Source organism: Amphiura filiformis, chromosome 1 (genome assembly GCF_039555335.1).
Source record: "Amphiura filiformis chromosome 1, Afil_fr2py, whole genome shotgun sequence".
In the NCBI taxonomy this organism is placed as follows: domain Eukaryota; kingdom Metazoa; phylum Echinodermata; class Ophiuroidea; order Amphilepidida; family Amphiuridae; genus Amphiura; species Amphiura filiformis.
Window position 1 is genome coordinate 76952020 of NC_092628.1, and position 19134 is coordinate 76971153.

A 19134-nucleotide genomic window follows, 5' to 3' on the forward strand; every position below is an offset into this window, starting at 1 on the left:
CTAAACCAATATTAAACTGGTAGTAACTGATTGCATTTTAATGCTTTTTACGGGACGATCCAATATTGACCGAGATATCTTGACTCTGACTGCAAACTTAAAGACATGCTCTTTACCTATTTACATAACGTTAACTTTGGAAGGTTACTTCAAGTCTTGAACAGGAATCGTAGTCATATCATCATCTTTATGTCAATTATAGAAGGCTGACCTGAATATGCTATAGGAAATTTAAATGCATTTATATTGTGTTATTTGGTTTATGAGTCATCTCATTTTCTGGATGTCCTGTTTTTGATGAACTAAAGCAAGTAAATGATGATGAAATGGGGTTGCTCTCTGCTTGTTCAAGTGGGGTAAGTGCGTACTACATACTCTTGTTTTTAGCCCTTTACTGCACACGAGGGTTTAATAGATTGCTCATTTAAAACTAATTCAGGAATCCATTTCATGCGACTAATTCAGACAAATATGGATTGGGTTAGTATTTCTTCAGATTTATTTGTAAAGTGAAAAAAAGTGTTTCATAAAATAACAATGAGAAAATTGTGACCGGTGTAACATCAACATGGTCATACTAGTCCATGCAATCGCCTTGATTTTGAAACTGAATATCTTTAGTGAAAGCTACTAGATGTGTAGATGTCTACATTATGCTTGAGATGGGGGTTGCCACGAGTGGTCACTTGAAAACATAGTCAGTATTCATAGTATAAATTCCTACACCAAAATAACTGTTGAATCATGTGGAGACTCTTGATGTGTATGTTGCATCAGTTTTCAATACTGATACACACCTGATGCATGGTGGCTACAGTGGTATATTGCAAATCAGGACCTGATACAAGCTGCTGTTCCATATAATGATGTTGTGTTTTTGTGTCAAGTTTCGCAGCATTTGACAAGATGTCCTAAATTTGATTGAAATTGATAGTACCACTACAGTTAACATTAGCATGATTAGATTATAGTAACCAATCCCTAGTTTATTCAGTCCCAAACCTGTGTATACTCATGAATGATTGAAACTACACTCTCTAGTATTACCTACTGTATAATGTATGATGTCTGACTCAAACTTAAACTTGTGATGTTAACACCAATGACTACTCTCACTCACTGGTACTAGTGGTTTATTTTTCCACCGTGAATAATGAATAATGAGATAGGTGTGTTTGCCAATCTGAAGATGGCATGATAATGAATAGTCAATTTTTCAGGTGTGTCGGTTTATCTGTTGATTTGGCATGATGAGTGGTATACGATCGTAGAGCGGATGCTTGTCACTAGTTGACATGAATGATTCAGCTGCATTTGGTCATGGAGAGATTTGCTTTCTTTACTTTAGTATTTGATCAGGATGTTTGAGAAATTAAAAATAGACCTAATAAATCTATTGTAGGCGCCAAATGGAATTTACCTTGAATTTGAACTTTAAAATGATGTATTTAGAAATGCACAGAAAAGCACACAGAACAAACAAAATATATAAAATGCTGTTTTAACTAGTACAAACAATTGTGCACCAGCGCTTTGAGTGAATGCTCATGATTTGAAGCTGTGCCCATTGATATGTGCGCTGACGTCACTGACAGCACTAAGCACTGTACCTGGGATGATGCTGACCTGCTCACCGAGCTACCTAGGCTTTTTAAATCGCCAAATTAGACAGGAATTTATTATCATTATACTTTGACCAAGATATAACTGCATGTGCTGTAGCATAAAGTAAGCATAGAATCGATAACGATGAGCAAAATTTTCTGTTTTTGGTCGCAAGTTGCTTTTAATGTATTCCAGTAAATGAGAGGAAGGCTTTTCCTGAATGTCAACTTGGAGTGGATCAGTGTCAGGGGGCACAGGACATGAAATTCAAATGCTGAATTTAACTTGTGAATTTGAAGTGAATTGAAATCCTGTATCTGCTCATGAGGGAATGTATTTGACATGAAAGTAGTGTTGTTGTAGGCTACACTGGGACTCATTACAATAACACAATGCCTGTGCTTCATTCCTAATCTAGTGTTTCTATAATTGAAATTACGGAGGTTGGTGTCTTCCTGATTGTCATCTTCTAAATTTTTGTCTTCATGTTTCCGCCTTTTTTGTTGTTCAGATTTTACAATTGGATTTAGCTGAGAGCAAGTAAAAACATTCTTATATATTAGGGAAGATTGTGCCAACTTTAAAGCACAGAACTACAGTCACTTTTCTAGGTTTAGGTTTTGAATTGTATTTGATTGCAGGCTGCGAAGGGCTGTATTAAATCCTTCTAAAGATTTGTGTTCGAGGGCCACATTATGTTTACTGTATAATTCAGAGCTGGTCGAGGGCCAATCACAATTAGTCGGTGTGTAAGATCTGGCCCACAGGGTCAACAATTTGTGAACTCCTAGTCTAAATTTAAAATGAATGCTAGAAAAACTTCATTTGAGTATAATCATAGCCTACAACCTTGTAGTGAGCTATGGACTTCCGACACATTGATTCAGACAAATGGAAAAATATTGTACTCTGCACATATCTTTTCCAAATGATTTTTTGAGTGATTGGTCCATTATATTAGAAGATGGCATACACATAGCTTTTATTGTTTGAAAATGTCTATTTGATGTATCTCTCATAAGAGCTCATTTGTAATTAATTCACCCTAGAGACCTATAATATATAGGTGACAGTCTGACATTTTCAGTGTGATTCAAATGGGGATTTCAAACATCCCATCATCAACGCATCACATCAGTAATACATTGGTTGTCAGCTGCACGGGGTGACAGACAGTGGGATATAAGCAGCAATGAACGCATTTATCACTGTTCACTTGTTACCAATCCAGTCATCTACAACATAGAATAAATTCCCCCATGCCTAACTAATGCGTGTCTGACCTTCATGTGAAGTAGTAAGTGTTCATAATCCAATATTTACACATGTGTCTATGTATACCTACTCTAAATGTCAATGTCATCATGATTGCAAAAAGATGATTTATGCTCTATTTCTCTTTTCTGTCTTATCTTTTTCACAGGGACAAAGACCAGAAAACCGCAGACGATTGAACCGGCAAAGACCGTACAGCACCGGAAACGCTTACATCACATTGTTTCAGAATCAGAACACCGAGGGTATTCCACAGCCACCTCTTCGTTGGGATAGTCACCAAGTTGCTGTTGAGCTGACTCAAGGAAACCAACAGACCACAAATAACACTGTGATAATACAATCTGGAAATAATAGGCGCAAGAATAACAAGAGACCAAGCTCTAGTGGTTCACCTCGTCAGATTCGTGATCCTAGAGAGATCTTACGATACATAACAGCTCAAGAAATAATAGGTGGACAGACGACGTGTCTGAACGGTACTAACGGTAATCAAGATCCAACGCAAAACAACACACATCAAGTAGAAGTCCAGACTGAAACTCCGCCTACTCAGTGCCACGGCACAGGTATGCGAGAACGAAGCGCGAGCACTGAGAGCGGTAATGCCCACCTCAGTCGCGTATCCACAGCTTCTCAGACTTCTCTGGAAGGAAACTCTGAAATAGTGCCACACCCTTGCGTAAACATGGCAACGAATACGGAATTAGGCAATGACAATAGACCGTTTGTGGAGGATATCGCCAATGCAAATATTCAAGGTGCTACTCCTAGAGACAACCATCCTTTGTCTCCTATGACTGTGTCAAGATTACAGATTGGCAATATCCCTTGTGCTATAGGGAGTCTATTTGAAACCCCAGCAGATATTGACAATGTATTTTGTAATGATAATCATATAAGAGTGACTCTAGGCAAGTCACCTGTGACTCATGAAAACTCACCCAAAGATAGATGTACACCGAATGGAACCATTCTTAGCCCCACTTTTGCCACACCAAGCGACAAAAGTCATTCAGGCAGTAGTGAACGACTGACGACCGGTACCGGTAGCACTACGACAAGTCGGTCCAGTCGTGGGTCCACATCAAGTTCCGGACGTCGTCACCGACGTCATCGCAGTAATGGAGACCGGCGTCACAGGACTTCCACAAGTACATGTAGTAATTCCCCAACAGATCAGAGCTCACAGAGTTCATCTAATGGTAGCTTTGGTCGTCAACGTAGGCAAGCTAGACCGGCTCCGCTATCAAGCTCTTCTAGTGATAGTGAACAAGAACTAAGAATACCACCTCGTAGAATGGTAGCCAAGATGGTGAACGGGACAGTGCAGAATGTTATGCAGGATGCAGAATTCAGTTTTTGTAGTAGCTCCTCCCACCGTCGCCCCCCTCGCAATAGACGCAGTAGTGGCTCTTCCACAACCAACACCCCACCCCGCGGACGCACCAGGCAAAGGCGTCCAGCATCAGAGCGCAACAAATCGCCAGGAATTAATCTTAGTCACAACCTAAATAGTGCTTCCATGCAAAAAGACACTAAAACCTCAGATAGCAATGTTTCCAATGTACCTCCTCTAATACCACCATCTAATGAGTGTGGTGAGGAGGCGGTCATCAGGAGACACAAAAGACCGGACTCATTAGATTTAAATCTGAATAAGAGCTGGATGCCACGGCAAAGAAGAAGTTTGGTGGTTAACATTTCCCGTCAACTTGATTTAGAAGATCCATGGGTGCGTCGTGACAACTGGCAGCGAGCTGTGCCTCCTACTAATACTAAATCTAAAGAACTCAAAGTACCTAGTACAGACATTATTACTAAAGAGTGCAGTAGCAGTCAGACAGAAATTGACAACAAATTACTGGATGCTGCTACCTGCAATAATTCTCAACAAACAGAGAATAAAAACCAAGTGCATTATGGGAATAGCAATGGCCCATTGCATCTTGGGACAGCCGAATTGTATGCAAGGACTCACAATGTGTTGCCTAATGAGAGGGCATCTGTCAGTGCTCCAGTACCACGAGCTCCGAAACACAAACTGAAACCGAGACCCAAATCAATGGTAGAACTCACAAAAAACACACAAAGTTTGGTCACAAAATTTTTAGATCAGGCCAACACGGAACATATGTCGCCGGCCATCAAAACTGTGCTGCAAGATATACAGAGTGTAATAAATAGCGATGAAAGCCATCTGGCCGAAATTTTGCAAAGTACCAGTGCTATTGACCAATACGTTACTGAGAAAACCGGGGAGTCGATAAAGAGCCCGTCAGAACCAGAAGTTGATAGTAACAAACTTGTCGGTGAGCTCGACTCGTGGACGGGGCGTAACAAATTGTATAGTGTAATAAGTGACAGCGATTCCATGAAGTCTCCAGATCGGGGCAACCAACAAGGTGCACGGCCGAAAGGAACCAACACACTCAGAAGAGAGATGGTTAAGAACCTTCAGGAGGCTAAAGAAACAATATTGTAACTCATATGTACCAAGTTTGGTGTATTCATTGGACTCAATTTGAAAGATATTCTTGTTATATTATAATGTTGTCATGTCCAAGACAGTATTTTGTAACTTATATACAATGAATTATATTTAAAAACCAAGGAAACCTTCTTGTATCGAATATGTAACTACTGCAATTGTTTTTTGGTACGTAGTGTGATCGAGAAAGACAAGTTTGAGGCTGTGTAGTCAATTGTAATTTGGAATAGAAATCATCTTTCAAGTAGACATTTGGTCAATTTTTCATAGATTTTGATATAAATATGTGAAAGTAGTTTTATTCAATGCCCTTTAAAAGTATGATGTTATTGGATAGAATTATTCCCAGCATTCACCAAGAGTTATGTAACAGGGTGCATTGTTATCATCAAACCGATTTACCAATATTGTGAATGGTATTTTTCTTAAAAGAATGATGCAAAAAGTATAATTCAAAATGACATAGCTCATAAGCCAAGTAGTTCAAAATCCATTATTTTGAAATGGTGATGTTTGCCTTTTGTCTATGCACCGATATCCAGGGAATGTTACCAATGGGCTATTCCAGTTGAAATCCATACTCCCTCTATGGAAGACATGACTTCTAATCTCTCACACAGGGGGTATAGATGTCAAATGGAGTCATCCATTCAGGTAACTCCATTTGAAATTCACACTCCCTGTGTGGAAGAGTAAGTTCATGTCTTCTACATAGTGGGCATATGGATTGTAAGTGGAATAGCCTTTTGACCTCAACTCAGTCATAATAGTCAGGAAGATGCAAAAGTTGTAAGTGACATTAAAAATGCAAGGCAGTTGAAATGCTCTTGCATTCTGCTGACTATGTTAAACTACAGAAAATGGGTGCAGAAGGCAAACAGAATGGACTGTTGCAGTTAAAATCCATACACCCCATATTGAAGACATGACCTTACTCATCCACACAGAGTGTGAATTTCAAATATGGTTATCTGAATGAGTGACTTCATTTGAAATCTACACTCCCTGTGTTGAAGATTAAGGTAATGTCTTCCATAGGGGTGTATGGATTTCAACTGAATTGCCCAATCATAATGTGCTTGTTTAAAGATGGAATAGATAATTGCATAGCAATCTTGTGCCAGGAGTGGAATGACTCTCTAGACTAGAGCACAAATTGTCTATTTCAGTTTTGGATCAAGTATTTTCAAGCCCCAACTGTTGCATGTCTACAACTGAGCAGCAAGTAGCGTCATTACATGCAGCTAAATGTATGTATGTGAGACCCATTTCCTGGGGCAGTATACCGTTATATATGCAGATATAAGTTGATAACATGAACATTCAAGGAGCTAGGCTGTCAATATCTGTTTGATTTCTTGATTAGATGACAAGCCATATATGCATACATGTATGGGTATTTATGATGAGTTTCCCAGGAACGACTGAACCAATCATGTTTGCCAGTATTGCTGTCCATATGTAATAGCAGCAGCACTCAATGTATTCTTTTAGGTTGTTTTTTCAATTTGAAAATGCTTGTCTTGTATGGGTAAACCTGCTGGGTTAAACCTCTGATAATCTGGATTCACACATTGTTTGCAACTTTTGAAAGTGCATTTATAAATATTAATATGATGCAAAACATGACTTTTAAAGTTTTTGATAACTTCAACAGAAATTTTGAAAATAAACAAAAATTGTGATGCTGCATTCTATTTCATTTAAGTAATGCCCGCTACTGGCAGTTTTGTCGTAACAGATGCTCAACATTTTTATCATGCTCTTTTTTTTCATTATAAATAATATCTTGGGCTCTGTTTGTGGAACTCATCACATTCACAACCTTTGTTATGTTATGTGGCAATCAGTTCACTCATACAGGGTATTGTAGTATACATGAAGATTTACATTGTATACCGTAAAAACTCGTTAGTTAGCATATGTGCTTACTATCAAGCGCTTATGAAAACATGAAATTGTACCAAAGTATGGCGCTTTACCAACTGAGCTAATGAGGTTGAGACACATATTTGCAGGTTTATTTGTTTGTATATAACTATGTGTATCAGCTCAAAACCCTTTTGTGGATGGGGCTCTTCATATTTGCATGTTTTTAAAGCTCTCGATAGTAAGCACATATGCTAACTATCAAGTTTTACGGTACTGAGTTACACAAACCAAGCCCAAGTTTTATGATTGGCTCATCTTGAGTGGTCATGTAAAAATACACAATTCCAGGGTATTGAACGTTATGCAGTTCCAAAGACAAGTATGTACTCAATCATTCAGTAGTTATAGACAATGGCCCACTGGAATAAATGTAGAGTTGGAATAAGATAAGATTTCTAGCAAATTCCAGAACCAGGTTTATTCCAGTTTGTCTCTGTGCAGAAGAAACAACTTGACAGTAGAGTGTATCTTACAGTGTGTATTATAAAAACGACACAACGAGTGTGCTGATATGTGCAAATTTTACAAATGTATTATTTTTTGTCATTACTTGTATAAACCTGATAAATATATAGGCCTTTCTCCAACTTTTCCACCATGCCCTTGGTTTTTTTTTAATATTGCAGGGTGCACTCATTACCCATACCTTGCAGTGACTTACATTATCACTGCAGGTACAACACAGGAAAAGTTATTGCTCCCAGGAAAAGCCCTTCAAAAATCTGCTCTTCACCATAATATTTCCCATTCAGAGTTTGCTTTTCCAGTAGATAAGGTCCATCTTTCAGGAGGCCCAACATAATTGAAACTTTCAATTATGGTTTTGAAATTTTTAAAAAAGCAGACTTTGGCAACAGTTGCCTACCTGATTGAATATAAGTTAGCTGTTGCCGCTTCTGTAATAGCGCAGGGTGGGAAAAGTGGAGGAAAGGTATTCAGTCAAATCTTATTTTTTGCTGCAAACTGTAACATTTTACCATGCCATGTAATCAATGTGCTATTCCAGTTGAAATCCATACACCCCTATAGAATACAGGACCTTAACCTTTCACGCAGGGAGTTTGAATTTCAAATGGGGCTACCAGAATGGGTGACCCCATTTGAAATCTACACCCCTTGTGTAGGAGATTAAGGTCATGTCTTCTACAGGGGGTGTATGTATTTCAACTGGAATAACCCAGTCATTTTGTATATTGTAGTATTGTGTATTATAACTGCAGATGATATGGGATTTCAATATGCAAGTTACTTTAAAAGTCAAATCAACTCAACCTAAGATTCTGGAATGATAGCTGCGACATGTAGGCATGTATTGTGGATTAGGTGGCAGTTGAAACGCACTCATTTGTCGTATATGAGGTTCAAACAAGAGCTCAAGTATGACATATATAGTAGACTCTTGCACAGTTCAGCCATATTGGGCGGAGTCTCAAACTGGCAATAGACAGGAAGTTTACACAATGTTATATTCCTGATTCAAATACCATTCATGTATGCTGCCAGTTTGAGGCTCTATGCTTAAAATTGATGACTGTGCAAGGAGGGAATAAGGTTATAAAAACATTGTACATTTGTGTTAAAGGGGCATCATGATTTATACAGGACTGCTGATAATACCATTTGCCACCTTGATGTGGCAGTGAAGTCAATGCGTTGAGGTAGCTGTAACGCTTGTGCATTTGCCATTTATGCGGTATCTCTCATGTATGCCAGCGCTTTAAGTAAACGCTAACAATTTCAGGCTGCGCCAATGAAATGCGCACTGACGTCACTGCCACATCAGGGTAAAAAATGGTATAGCCTGCTGCACCATGATCAATTTGAATTCAATATGGCGCTGCCCTGTGTTTGTCAAATTGCTGATTACTTGCTACCTATTTTGCCTCTTTAGTGCTTTTTGAAACATATTCACTGAAAAGAAATGTTATACTTGCATAACCTACTAATTAAAATTATTGGTTTACGTGTAGAATTCAGCGCTGCTTGATGTGTGTGCCTTTCTTGGAAAGAGTAAAATGTATGTAAACACTTGTTTTATTAATGCTGCATATAGTAGGAAGCAACATATAAATCCATATGAAATATGGAAATTGTCCTACTCTGCTATAAACAAGGTATATATTCATGGAAAAATGTCTGCAGGCAACACCCACTACTATTGCTATATTTAATTCTCAAACACGACATGTTCGATTTGAAAGCAAAGAGTGCGTCCACAAGCATTCCACTCGCATATGACGCTGTAAACTATAGACAACACCCTGAAAAATGTAAACAAGTCTTGCTACCCAATGTTGTTACTAGGCAAATGGAAGCTAATGTCGGAGCTTCTGCGAAGCACCCTCACACATTTGACATACATTTTGTCCAAGAATTTGAAATAGCAACAGTAGTAAGTGAAATTGTACTTGCTTGCGAGAAAAACTTTAAAATATGCTAAAAGCAGTGAGGTACATTGAGCTCACAAGGTAAATGCCATGTGGTGATATCCTTCTTGAACCTCATCTGATAGTGATGGCATCTTAACATCTATATGGATGACATTGCCAAGTCTGGTTGCAATGTGCATATCTGGGAATGAACCCGTGATTTGTAAGGTATTGGAATTCATGCTCAGCAAATCCTAAGCTAGTTTTAAAATTGTCACTTTGCAATATTGATTATACTGAGTGGTACTTAGCAAAGATGTTGCGCGCATCATCTGATTAGGAGGGGTGCACTAACACATAGCATCAAGCTTGATTGAGGGTACAAATACAGGTAGTTTGGGGCAAGTTTTTCCATGTTCACTTGTATTGGAGGAGCATGTGCCCCTCTGATGCTGTATTGTTGTTATTTTGTGTAAGACTGAATTTTTGCAAGCAGCTCACAGAATGTTTCATAAATATCCATGTGTAAGGATACATTTTAGGTTTGTCATTGCAAATGTTGACTTCAATTCTGACCTGAAGATCATAAACTTAACCATAAAATATCCGCCAAAGCAATTTGGCAATTTGAAGCAGTTTTGAAATTCAGCAGTACGCATTTGAGCTACCTCCTCCTCCCATTTATGCAAAGGTTTCCTGTTTCATGTAAACTTACTCTAAGACCATTTGAGCACGGGGTCTTTAGTGGTCAATCTTATTAAATTAGTTGTATATCACTACCACAATTCACTGCCTAATTTGTGATATTGTCTCAAAAAGTCCCCCATGTACTCCAGTTTTATTCTACATCAATGTGGAAGCTTCATAAACTGATCCATTATCGCACTGATTATTCAGTTTTTCAAATATTCAAAAACATAAAATTTTAGAATTTTTATGTTTTTCAAACATTCAAAAACATACAATTTTAGAGCCCTGTTTATTGTATATTTTTATAACAAATTCACAAACAATTTTCTACAAGCGAGTCCATGGATAAAAGAAAACCCCTGGTAAATAAAAATCAACATTTGCAAGAAGAAGAGCCAGATTTGTGCAAGTAAGTATCCTGCAACTGTTAATAATCCTCCCTATTACACTATTTCTATTGGTTCCAATCCATTTTGATACTCCACGGAGCAATATACTTTGTAGATAAAATAGTAGTGTCTTTCTATCAACCTATTTAGTGCTTATAAAATACCATTTAAGAAAAACAACTTTAAGAAATAGTTCAATTGTTTTTTGAGAGAATACTTTATTAAACCCTCTTTGTACTGTTTGTAGAGATATCAGACTATTTTCATGATTAAACCTGGGAATCCTTTATATCTTCATTATAGTAACTGTTCATTGTGCAAATAAAGCTCATGGGTTTCAGCTTTTATTCAGTGTGCCAAGGAATTAAGGGAAATTGTGATATTTCAGGTGAATAAAAACTAGGCTTATAGGGAGACAGAAAACACTGTGGGATATGCAACTAAGGCAAAAAGTTGGACTAATTTAAAATTCTCGCTATTATTTTGCCATTGTTGCGTATAACTGTAGGGGGGTGTGATAATTTAAAAAAATTTAAACCCCCAGCTCAAAATATGGAGACAACCAATATGAACTAGAAAAAAACAGTTTCAGTGAAATTGAATATTGTAACCCCCTGTACATGCCCTCTGAAAGTTTGACAATAAGGTTGCGAATTCGGCAACCTTGCAATGTGAAAAATGCATTATACAGTCATTAAACATAATAGTATGAGCAAGAATTACAAACACAATGACATACAGTGGAAAACAAATTATTTTGGTGAATTAGACTGACTCAAGAGGCTCATTTCTACTTATCAGGGTTGTGATTTTGTCTTTTTTTCACCCAAATTTTAGGATTTTATTCCTGATTTCATGATATTTGCCCCCAATTTCAAGGTTGGTTCAAGTTGTCTGGGTTTAGGTAAATGTAACTCACCATTTAAAATGTATCTACTGCAAGTGAAGAATTACATCAACAGCTGAAATAAAGTATTGCATAGTGGCATCTGGTTTTGCTGTGACATTGTATACAGTGTATGGCATATGTTTCTGCAGATAATTTTGTAGCCTTTTAGAAGTCTAAACATGTTGCTGGTTTTTGGTAAAGATAACGCTGTATCTCTAGCATAGCGAACTTCAAGGTAAAACCCCAGGTAAAACTTCCTAACTTAAATTGTTTTGCCATCATTGTCACTCTCAAGGTATCTTCATCTCATCGAGCCTTTCGTTTCTCTAACAACTGCATCCGATACTGGTCAAAGGTCATTCCTGCTTTCCATCAACTAGGCGATTTGATGAAGATATATGCCATTCAGGAAGCAGTGGTGGCATACGAGACCCAATGGGGTGACCATATGGGTATGTTCCCCCGGAAGGACCCCCTTTTTGGATTTCGCAGCTCCGAAAGACCCCCATATTTAACCAAAATAGAGCTCCGAAAGACCCTTGATTTTGATAATTTCACCTCTAAAAGGTTTAATCATGCGATTTTCAAACAGAAAGCCAAGAAAGACCCTTGATTTGGACTGTTTGCAGCTCCAACAGTCACCATTTTACTTGTTCGCAGCTCCAAAAGACCCCCTTTTACCAGTACACCGTCAGCTTCAAAAGACCCACCACCTCAAAATTCCGGGGGAACATACCCACCAAAATATTTTGATGTGCCCCCCCCCTCCGGACTCAGGTTGACAAGGTTCTGCAAATTATGCTTCAACAGTTTATAGCTGCTGGCTTTCGACACCAGAAAGGTGGTATTTTTGGTTTCGCAGAAGAGAGTGAGCATTCTCTATCAAACGTGAACAAGGAGTAACTTGATCAAGTACCAGTCAATAATATCCCAGCTGAGAGAAGTGTGGGGTTCATTAACTATGAATTAAGCCGTAGGGTGCAAAGCAGCTCCAAAGCACCTCATCATCACAAGTTAAATGCAAATCGCCAGATTTGATTGCAGGAAGGCCTGGTGGGTCATTCCAAGATTATACTAAAGTGGCACACAGCACTATACCAGAGATAGTGAGGGAATGGAACAAGATAAAGCAAGAAGTACTTGTGAAAGGACTGCAGAAAAAAGAAATCGCTATTAAATGTCGCTGTTGATAAAAGAAGGAACAAGGATTTGGATACACTGAAAAAAATGGGAGGATCATTTACAAGTGCTGCAGAAAAGGAACGATACCTTAAGAGTGACAATGATGACATTGACAAAATAAAAGTTGTAGGGGGGTTGGGTTACCTTGAAGTTCGCTATGTCTTTACCAAAAACCAGCAACATATTTAGACTTCTATAGACAACAAAAATTATCTGCATAAACATATTAATCTGACACTGTATTTAAAAATGTCACAGCAAAAGCAGATGCCACTATCATGCAATTATTCACTTGAAGTAGATATACTTTAAAGGGTGAGTTACGTTTACCTAAGCCAAGACTATTTGAACCAATCTTGAAATTGGGAGCAAAAATCATGAAATCAGGAATAAAATCCCGAAATTTGGGTGAAAAAGGAAAAATCACAACCCTGACAAGTAGAGATAAGCCTCTTGAGTGCTGATACTGTTATGTTTAATGACTGTATAATGCATTTTCACATTGCAAGGTTGCGAATTCGCAACCTTATTGTCAAACTTTCAGAGGGCATGTACAGGGGGGTTACAATATTCCAATTTCACTAAAACTGTTTTTTTGTAGTTTATATTGGTTCTCTCCATATTTTGGGCTGGGGGTAAAAATTGTACTTGCAACTTTGTGAAATAACACACCCCCCTAGTATAAGTGTGCAAATGTGGAGGGAAACAAGTCTCTGATTGGCAGATTGTTTTTGTCATCAAATATTGATTTCTTCATTTGATGATCAAGTAAAGTTGCATTTCATGTCTGGGGGATTGGATTTTTACGTCTTATTTCTTCACAGGAAATATCTAGCAGATTATGTTAACAAAAACACCCAGTCCAATCAGACTATAAGTTATTGGCATATAAAATGTGGGCTTTCTCTTCAATTTTTGAATTACTGGAACTGTTGGAATGCCAAGCTCCCAAACGTCTTTGTTTCGTCTCAGATCAATTGTATTAAGTATAGCTTTATTTCAATCTCCACTTTTCACACGTATGTATTCCACTAAACTGTAACCATTTTAAGCTGTAATTGTGGACCTTCAGTTACCACAAAATTTAGGTGCAATCAATATCAAGACTGGATTATGTCCTGACGCAGATGTTATTCTAGCGCCCTCTAGAATCAAGAACTGTCGTAGACTTACTATGATTACTTATTACACTGTGCTTTACAATTGTTGTTATTACTCCTTTGAACGTTTTACTTATTGTGGAGTAAAATTGTAAAATGTACATGAACATAATTATATTAATTATGAAAAACAAAACAAAATGAGAGTTATTTATCTTCTATTACTATTATTATTAATTATTATTACTGATGATTATTGTAAAAAAAAAAGTTAAGAGAAATTGTGTAGAATTTGTAGAGCTTTGTAATTATGTGATAAATGAATGAAATGATGATTATAAAGTGCACATAGATTGGATTAATTGAGATAGATTGGGTAATCTATGGGGTAATTGTCATACACCTCAGACACCATGAATTAATTGCTGTACCATTTTTCACCCTGATGTGGCAGTGACGTCAATGCATTGAGGCAGCTTTTTCGTGTGCACATATATGCGGCGTCTTTAAGAGCGGGCGTGTGTACAGCAGTGCTTTAAGAGTGAACACAAGCGATTTGAAGCTGCGCCCAATGAAATGCGCACTGATGTCACTGCAACATCAGGGTGAAAAATGGTATAGTCTGTCATTAAATGACAATTTAACCCCCTGAGCATTACCTGCCGATCTAACATTGCCTCTGATTGGTCAATTACATGATATTTTAACTTTAATTACCAATCAGTATGGAGCTTTGCAAATAATTCACCCCAATTTTTTGTGTGGTGAAATTATTCTAACAATGTTGCTGATTGGGCCAATTGCTAATGAAAACTTCTTTTTGGCCAATCGGCATGTAGTTCTCATGGGGTTAAGTCAGTGTAACTTTATCTGTGGCTTGTAACTAAATAGTGTATGGGGTATATGACAATTAAACCCAGATGGTGCAGATCAATTTACAGACCATTTTCCAGTTATGTGTACTGATTATTGATATTTGGACCATGGGGAGCAGAAACAACATGTGAAGATGTATGTACGCATCAAGGCGTGGCATACTTGTATTTGCATTTGCATGTGCTAAAAGTACAATAAGTCCAAATATCAATTCATCAGTGATGACTGATAAAGGTCTAGACCCAACACTCTAAAAGAGATTATTAAAATAATTTGAAATATATACTTTTCAAAAGTAAAATTAAGTTTTGTTTTCAGAAAAATAAACTTGATTAGAAACAGTTTTTTCCTACCTGTTTTAAATGAAAGAGGCATACTAAAATGTTAGTATGATCAAAAACAACTTTTAAACAATTAGGCCTATCCCTCAGGCAAATCACATACATAAATTTGAGCTATTCCAGTTGGAAATACACACACTCCCTATGGAAGACTAGACTAATTCCACAATCAGCCGTCTACACTTCGCATGTACTGTGTATGCTTCGTAGTTACGACTGATTATCTTACAGCCAATATCATGACGGACTTCTGAAAACTATTCAATGCGACTTTGGTTGTGCGCCGTAGCGCGACTGACTAGCGGCGCCCGTGTCCCGCGTCGCTGTACCGCATCGCTGTGACAAGATCGCGCTCTGAACTACTAAAAACAACAAACTCGGTCAAAAGGTCAATTTGGACACAACTGCGCATGCTCTATGCCACAGGAATCCTGTTGCAAAATCCATCACTTTTTTTCCACATAGTTTTCTCAGTCGTCAATCCAGACGGTTGACGACTGAGGGCAGCAGTCTAATGGAAGACATGATCTTAATCTTCCACACAGGGAGTTTGAATTTCAAGTGGTAGTTACCTGAATGGGTGATTCCATTTGAAATCTACACCCCCTGTGTGGGAGACCAATTGGGATGGTATAGATTTCAACTGGAATAACCCAATTTAAGACCATCGGATTATTTAATGTTGAGATTTTGGTCGTGAATTTAAAAAATGAATAAAAAGAATGAAGGAAAAAAAAAAACACTGAGTTCTTGATTGAGAATTTGTATCATCAGAATTATACCTAAACAATATTACATTCCCTACAGAAAACTGTTGCTTGTGCTTACAAAATTAAATTATTGCTTATTTAAAAGTTTTTCTGTAGCATTTTTCTCAAATAAGGAGAATAAAAATTTTCATAGATTCTGCAGTCTAGATATGAATATGAAATTATAAGTGGTCTGTCTTAAATTAATAAATCTTTTTTAAGTAGAAACAAAGATTGTTTCAAAATGCAATGTTTCAAGTTTGTGATTTGTCTTTTCTGTTTATTGAAGATCAAGATGGCTTTCTCATGATAATTTAATAATAGTGAATATTAAAAATGTTGTAATATTGTTTAAATTTGAAAGGATAATCCCAGTTTGGTTCTAAAATCAAGATAAGTTGAGAAGAAAAAGTTTTGTTTGCATGAGGGTGCTCATAATAAATGAAAAATGTACGAAATATATCTATGGTTGTCATGTGTTTTTATTGTTTTGTATATTTTCAGTAGTTATGGTTTAATTTGTCCCCCCGGCTTTGTCCATGACTATCCCATTATGATCATTGTTTCCACATGGCCCATCCACAGTTGTACTTGCTAGTTTGTTCAACTTTCATTGTACCAGTTGGTTCCATTTGAAATCAAGATAGTTTGTCATCCTTTAAATAAAGTTATTTGAAAAACCCTCTGTAAATAAATAAATAAATAATTGCTTGCTTACGAATAATTTGGTGCAATGAGGACAATAATTTTGATTTCATGTTGGTTTTTTGATGTACTAAATTGTAAACCAATATTGGAACTATATTAGAGTACAACATCTTGAATCCACCGATTTCATTCCTACCCAGAATTCTTGGGGACGTGTGAAAATTGGTAACCACAATTCGCCTGCTTTTTCATGATTTATTCGGTAATACAACGATTTGGAGCATCAAATTGGTAATGAGAAAAATATGACCTATTATGATACCAAAAACTCATCAACAATGAAAAATATCGGGGGGGGGGGAATGATGCTGTTGATCGGGTTACAGACCTTTAATTAACCATAATACCCTGGGGGTTGTTGTCGGAGGTGTCCTATGTGTTGCCCACATCTGCTCGATTAAGGGGAGCATTTATGGCGATTCAACACCAATATCAGTAGTAAGATAGTACTTATCAATACCATATCAGCAGTATATGAAGAGCTTTGTTTCAAAACCCCTTACATCCATTTGAGCAATTTTAAGAAACCATCAAAAAATCATCAAGAAAATTACTGATATAAGGTGTTTTGCAACAAAAGCAGTTTTTGACGGGATGCTAATCCTACCCAGGCATCCCGCCAAAAACTGCTTTTGTTGCAGACCCCCTTACATTAGTGATTATTTTGATGATTTTGTGATGTTTTGTCGAAATTGCTCAAGTGGATGTAAGGGGTTTTGAAACAAAGCTCTTCATATATATAGCAACTTCATCAAAAGCAGTATCAACAGTTCTGTCTAGTTACTTCATCTATACCAATATCAGCAGTAGATTGTTACTTCATCAATATTAATAGCAGTAGAAGATACCTCTATCAATGCCAATATCTGGAATAGATACTTCATCAATACAAGTATCAGCAATAGATAGCTACTTCATCAATACCAATATCAGCAGTAGATACTTACTTCATTGATACTATTATCAACATTCGATATAGTTACCTCATCAATATCAGTAGTAGATAGGTACTTGATCAATACCAATATCAGCAGTTAGATAGCTACTTCATCAATATCAATATCAGCAGTAGATAGCTACCTCATCAATACCAATATCAGCAGTACAATAGCTACTTCATCAATACCAATATCAGCAGTAGATAGTTACTTCATCAATGCCAATATCAGCAGTAGATAGCTTGTTCATCAATACCAATATCAGCAGTAGATAGCTACTTCATCAATACCAATATCAGCAGTAGATAGCTACTTCATCAATACCAATATCAGCAGTAGATAGCTACTTCATCAATACCAATATCAGCAGTAGATAGCTACTTCATCAATACCAATATCAGCAGTAGATAGCTACTTCATCAATACCAATATCAGCAGTAGATAGCTACTTCATCAATACCAATATCAGGAGTACGATAGCTTACTTCATTGATCAGCAGTAGCTACTTCATCAATACCAATATCAGCAGTACGATAGCTACTTCATTAATACCAATATCAGCAGTAGATAACTACTTCATCAATACCAATATCAGCAGTAGATAGCTACTTCAATACCAATATTAGCAGTAGATAGCTACTTCAATACCAATATCAGCAGTAGATAGCTACTACATCAATACCAATATCAGCAGTAGATACTTACTTCATTGATCAGCATTAGCTACTTCATCAATACCAATATCAGCAGTATGATAGCTACTTCATCAATACCAATATCAGCAGTACGATAGCTACTTCATTAATACCAATATCAGCAGTAGATAACTACTTCATCAATACCAATATCAGCAGTAGATAGCTACTTCAATACCAATATTAGCAGTAGATAGCTACTTCAATACCAATATCAGCAGTAGATAGCTACTACATCAATACCAATATCAGCAGATACTTACTTCATTGATCAGCATTAGCTACTTCATCAATACCAATATCAGCAGTATGATAGCTACTTCATCAATACCAATATCAGCAGTATATAACTGCTTCAATACCAATATCAGCAGTAGATAGCTACTTCATCAATACCAATATCAGCAGTACGATAGCTTACTTCATTGATCAGCAGTAGCTACTTCATCAATACCAATATCAGCAGTACGATAGCTACTTCATCAATACCAGTATCAGCAGTACGATAAATACTTCATCAATACCAATATCAGCAGTATATAGCTACTTCAATACCAATATCAGCAGTAGATAGCTACTTCATCAATACCAATATCAGCAGTAGATACTTATACTTCATTGATCAGCAGTAGTTACGTCATCAATACCAATATCAGCAGTAGATATCTACTTCAACAATACCAATATCAGCAGTAGATACTTATTCATTGATGCTAATACCAGCACCAGCAGTAGATAGCTACTTCATCAATACCAATATCAACATTAGATAGTTACTGCATCAATACCAATATCAGCATTAGATAGTTACCTCATCAATACCAATATCAGCAGTAGGTAGCTACTTCATCAATACTAATACCAGCGTTAGATAGTGTATCAATAACAATATTAGCAGTAGGTA

At 37.0% G+C, this 19134-nt stretch overlaps 1 protein-coding gene across 1 annotated transcript in view; it reads left to right on the forward strand.

Annotated features, from left to right (window-relative positions):
* LOC140153589 (uncharacterized) overlaps nucleotides 1-6109 on the forward strand; it is a 294065-nt gene extending 287956 nt beyond the window's left edge. The window contains exon 5 of the mRNA XM_072176373.1: nucleotides 3029-6109. Within this exon, the coding sequence (XP_072032474.1) occupies nucleotides 3029-5365 (2337 nt within the window). The 3' untranslated portion in view covers nucleotides 5366-6109. The remainder of the gene's footprint in view (nucleotides 1-3028) is intronic.
* The last annotated feature ends 13025 nt before the right edge of the window (nucleotides 6110-19134 follow it).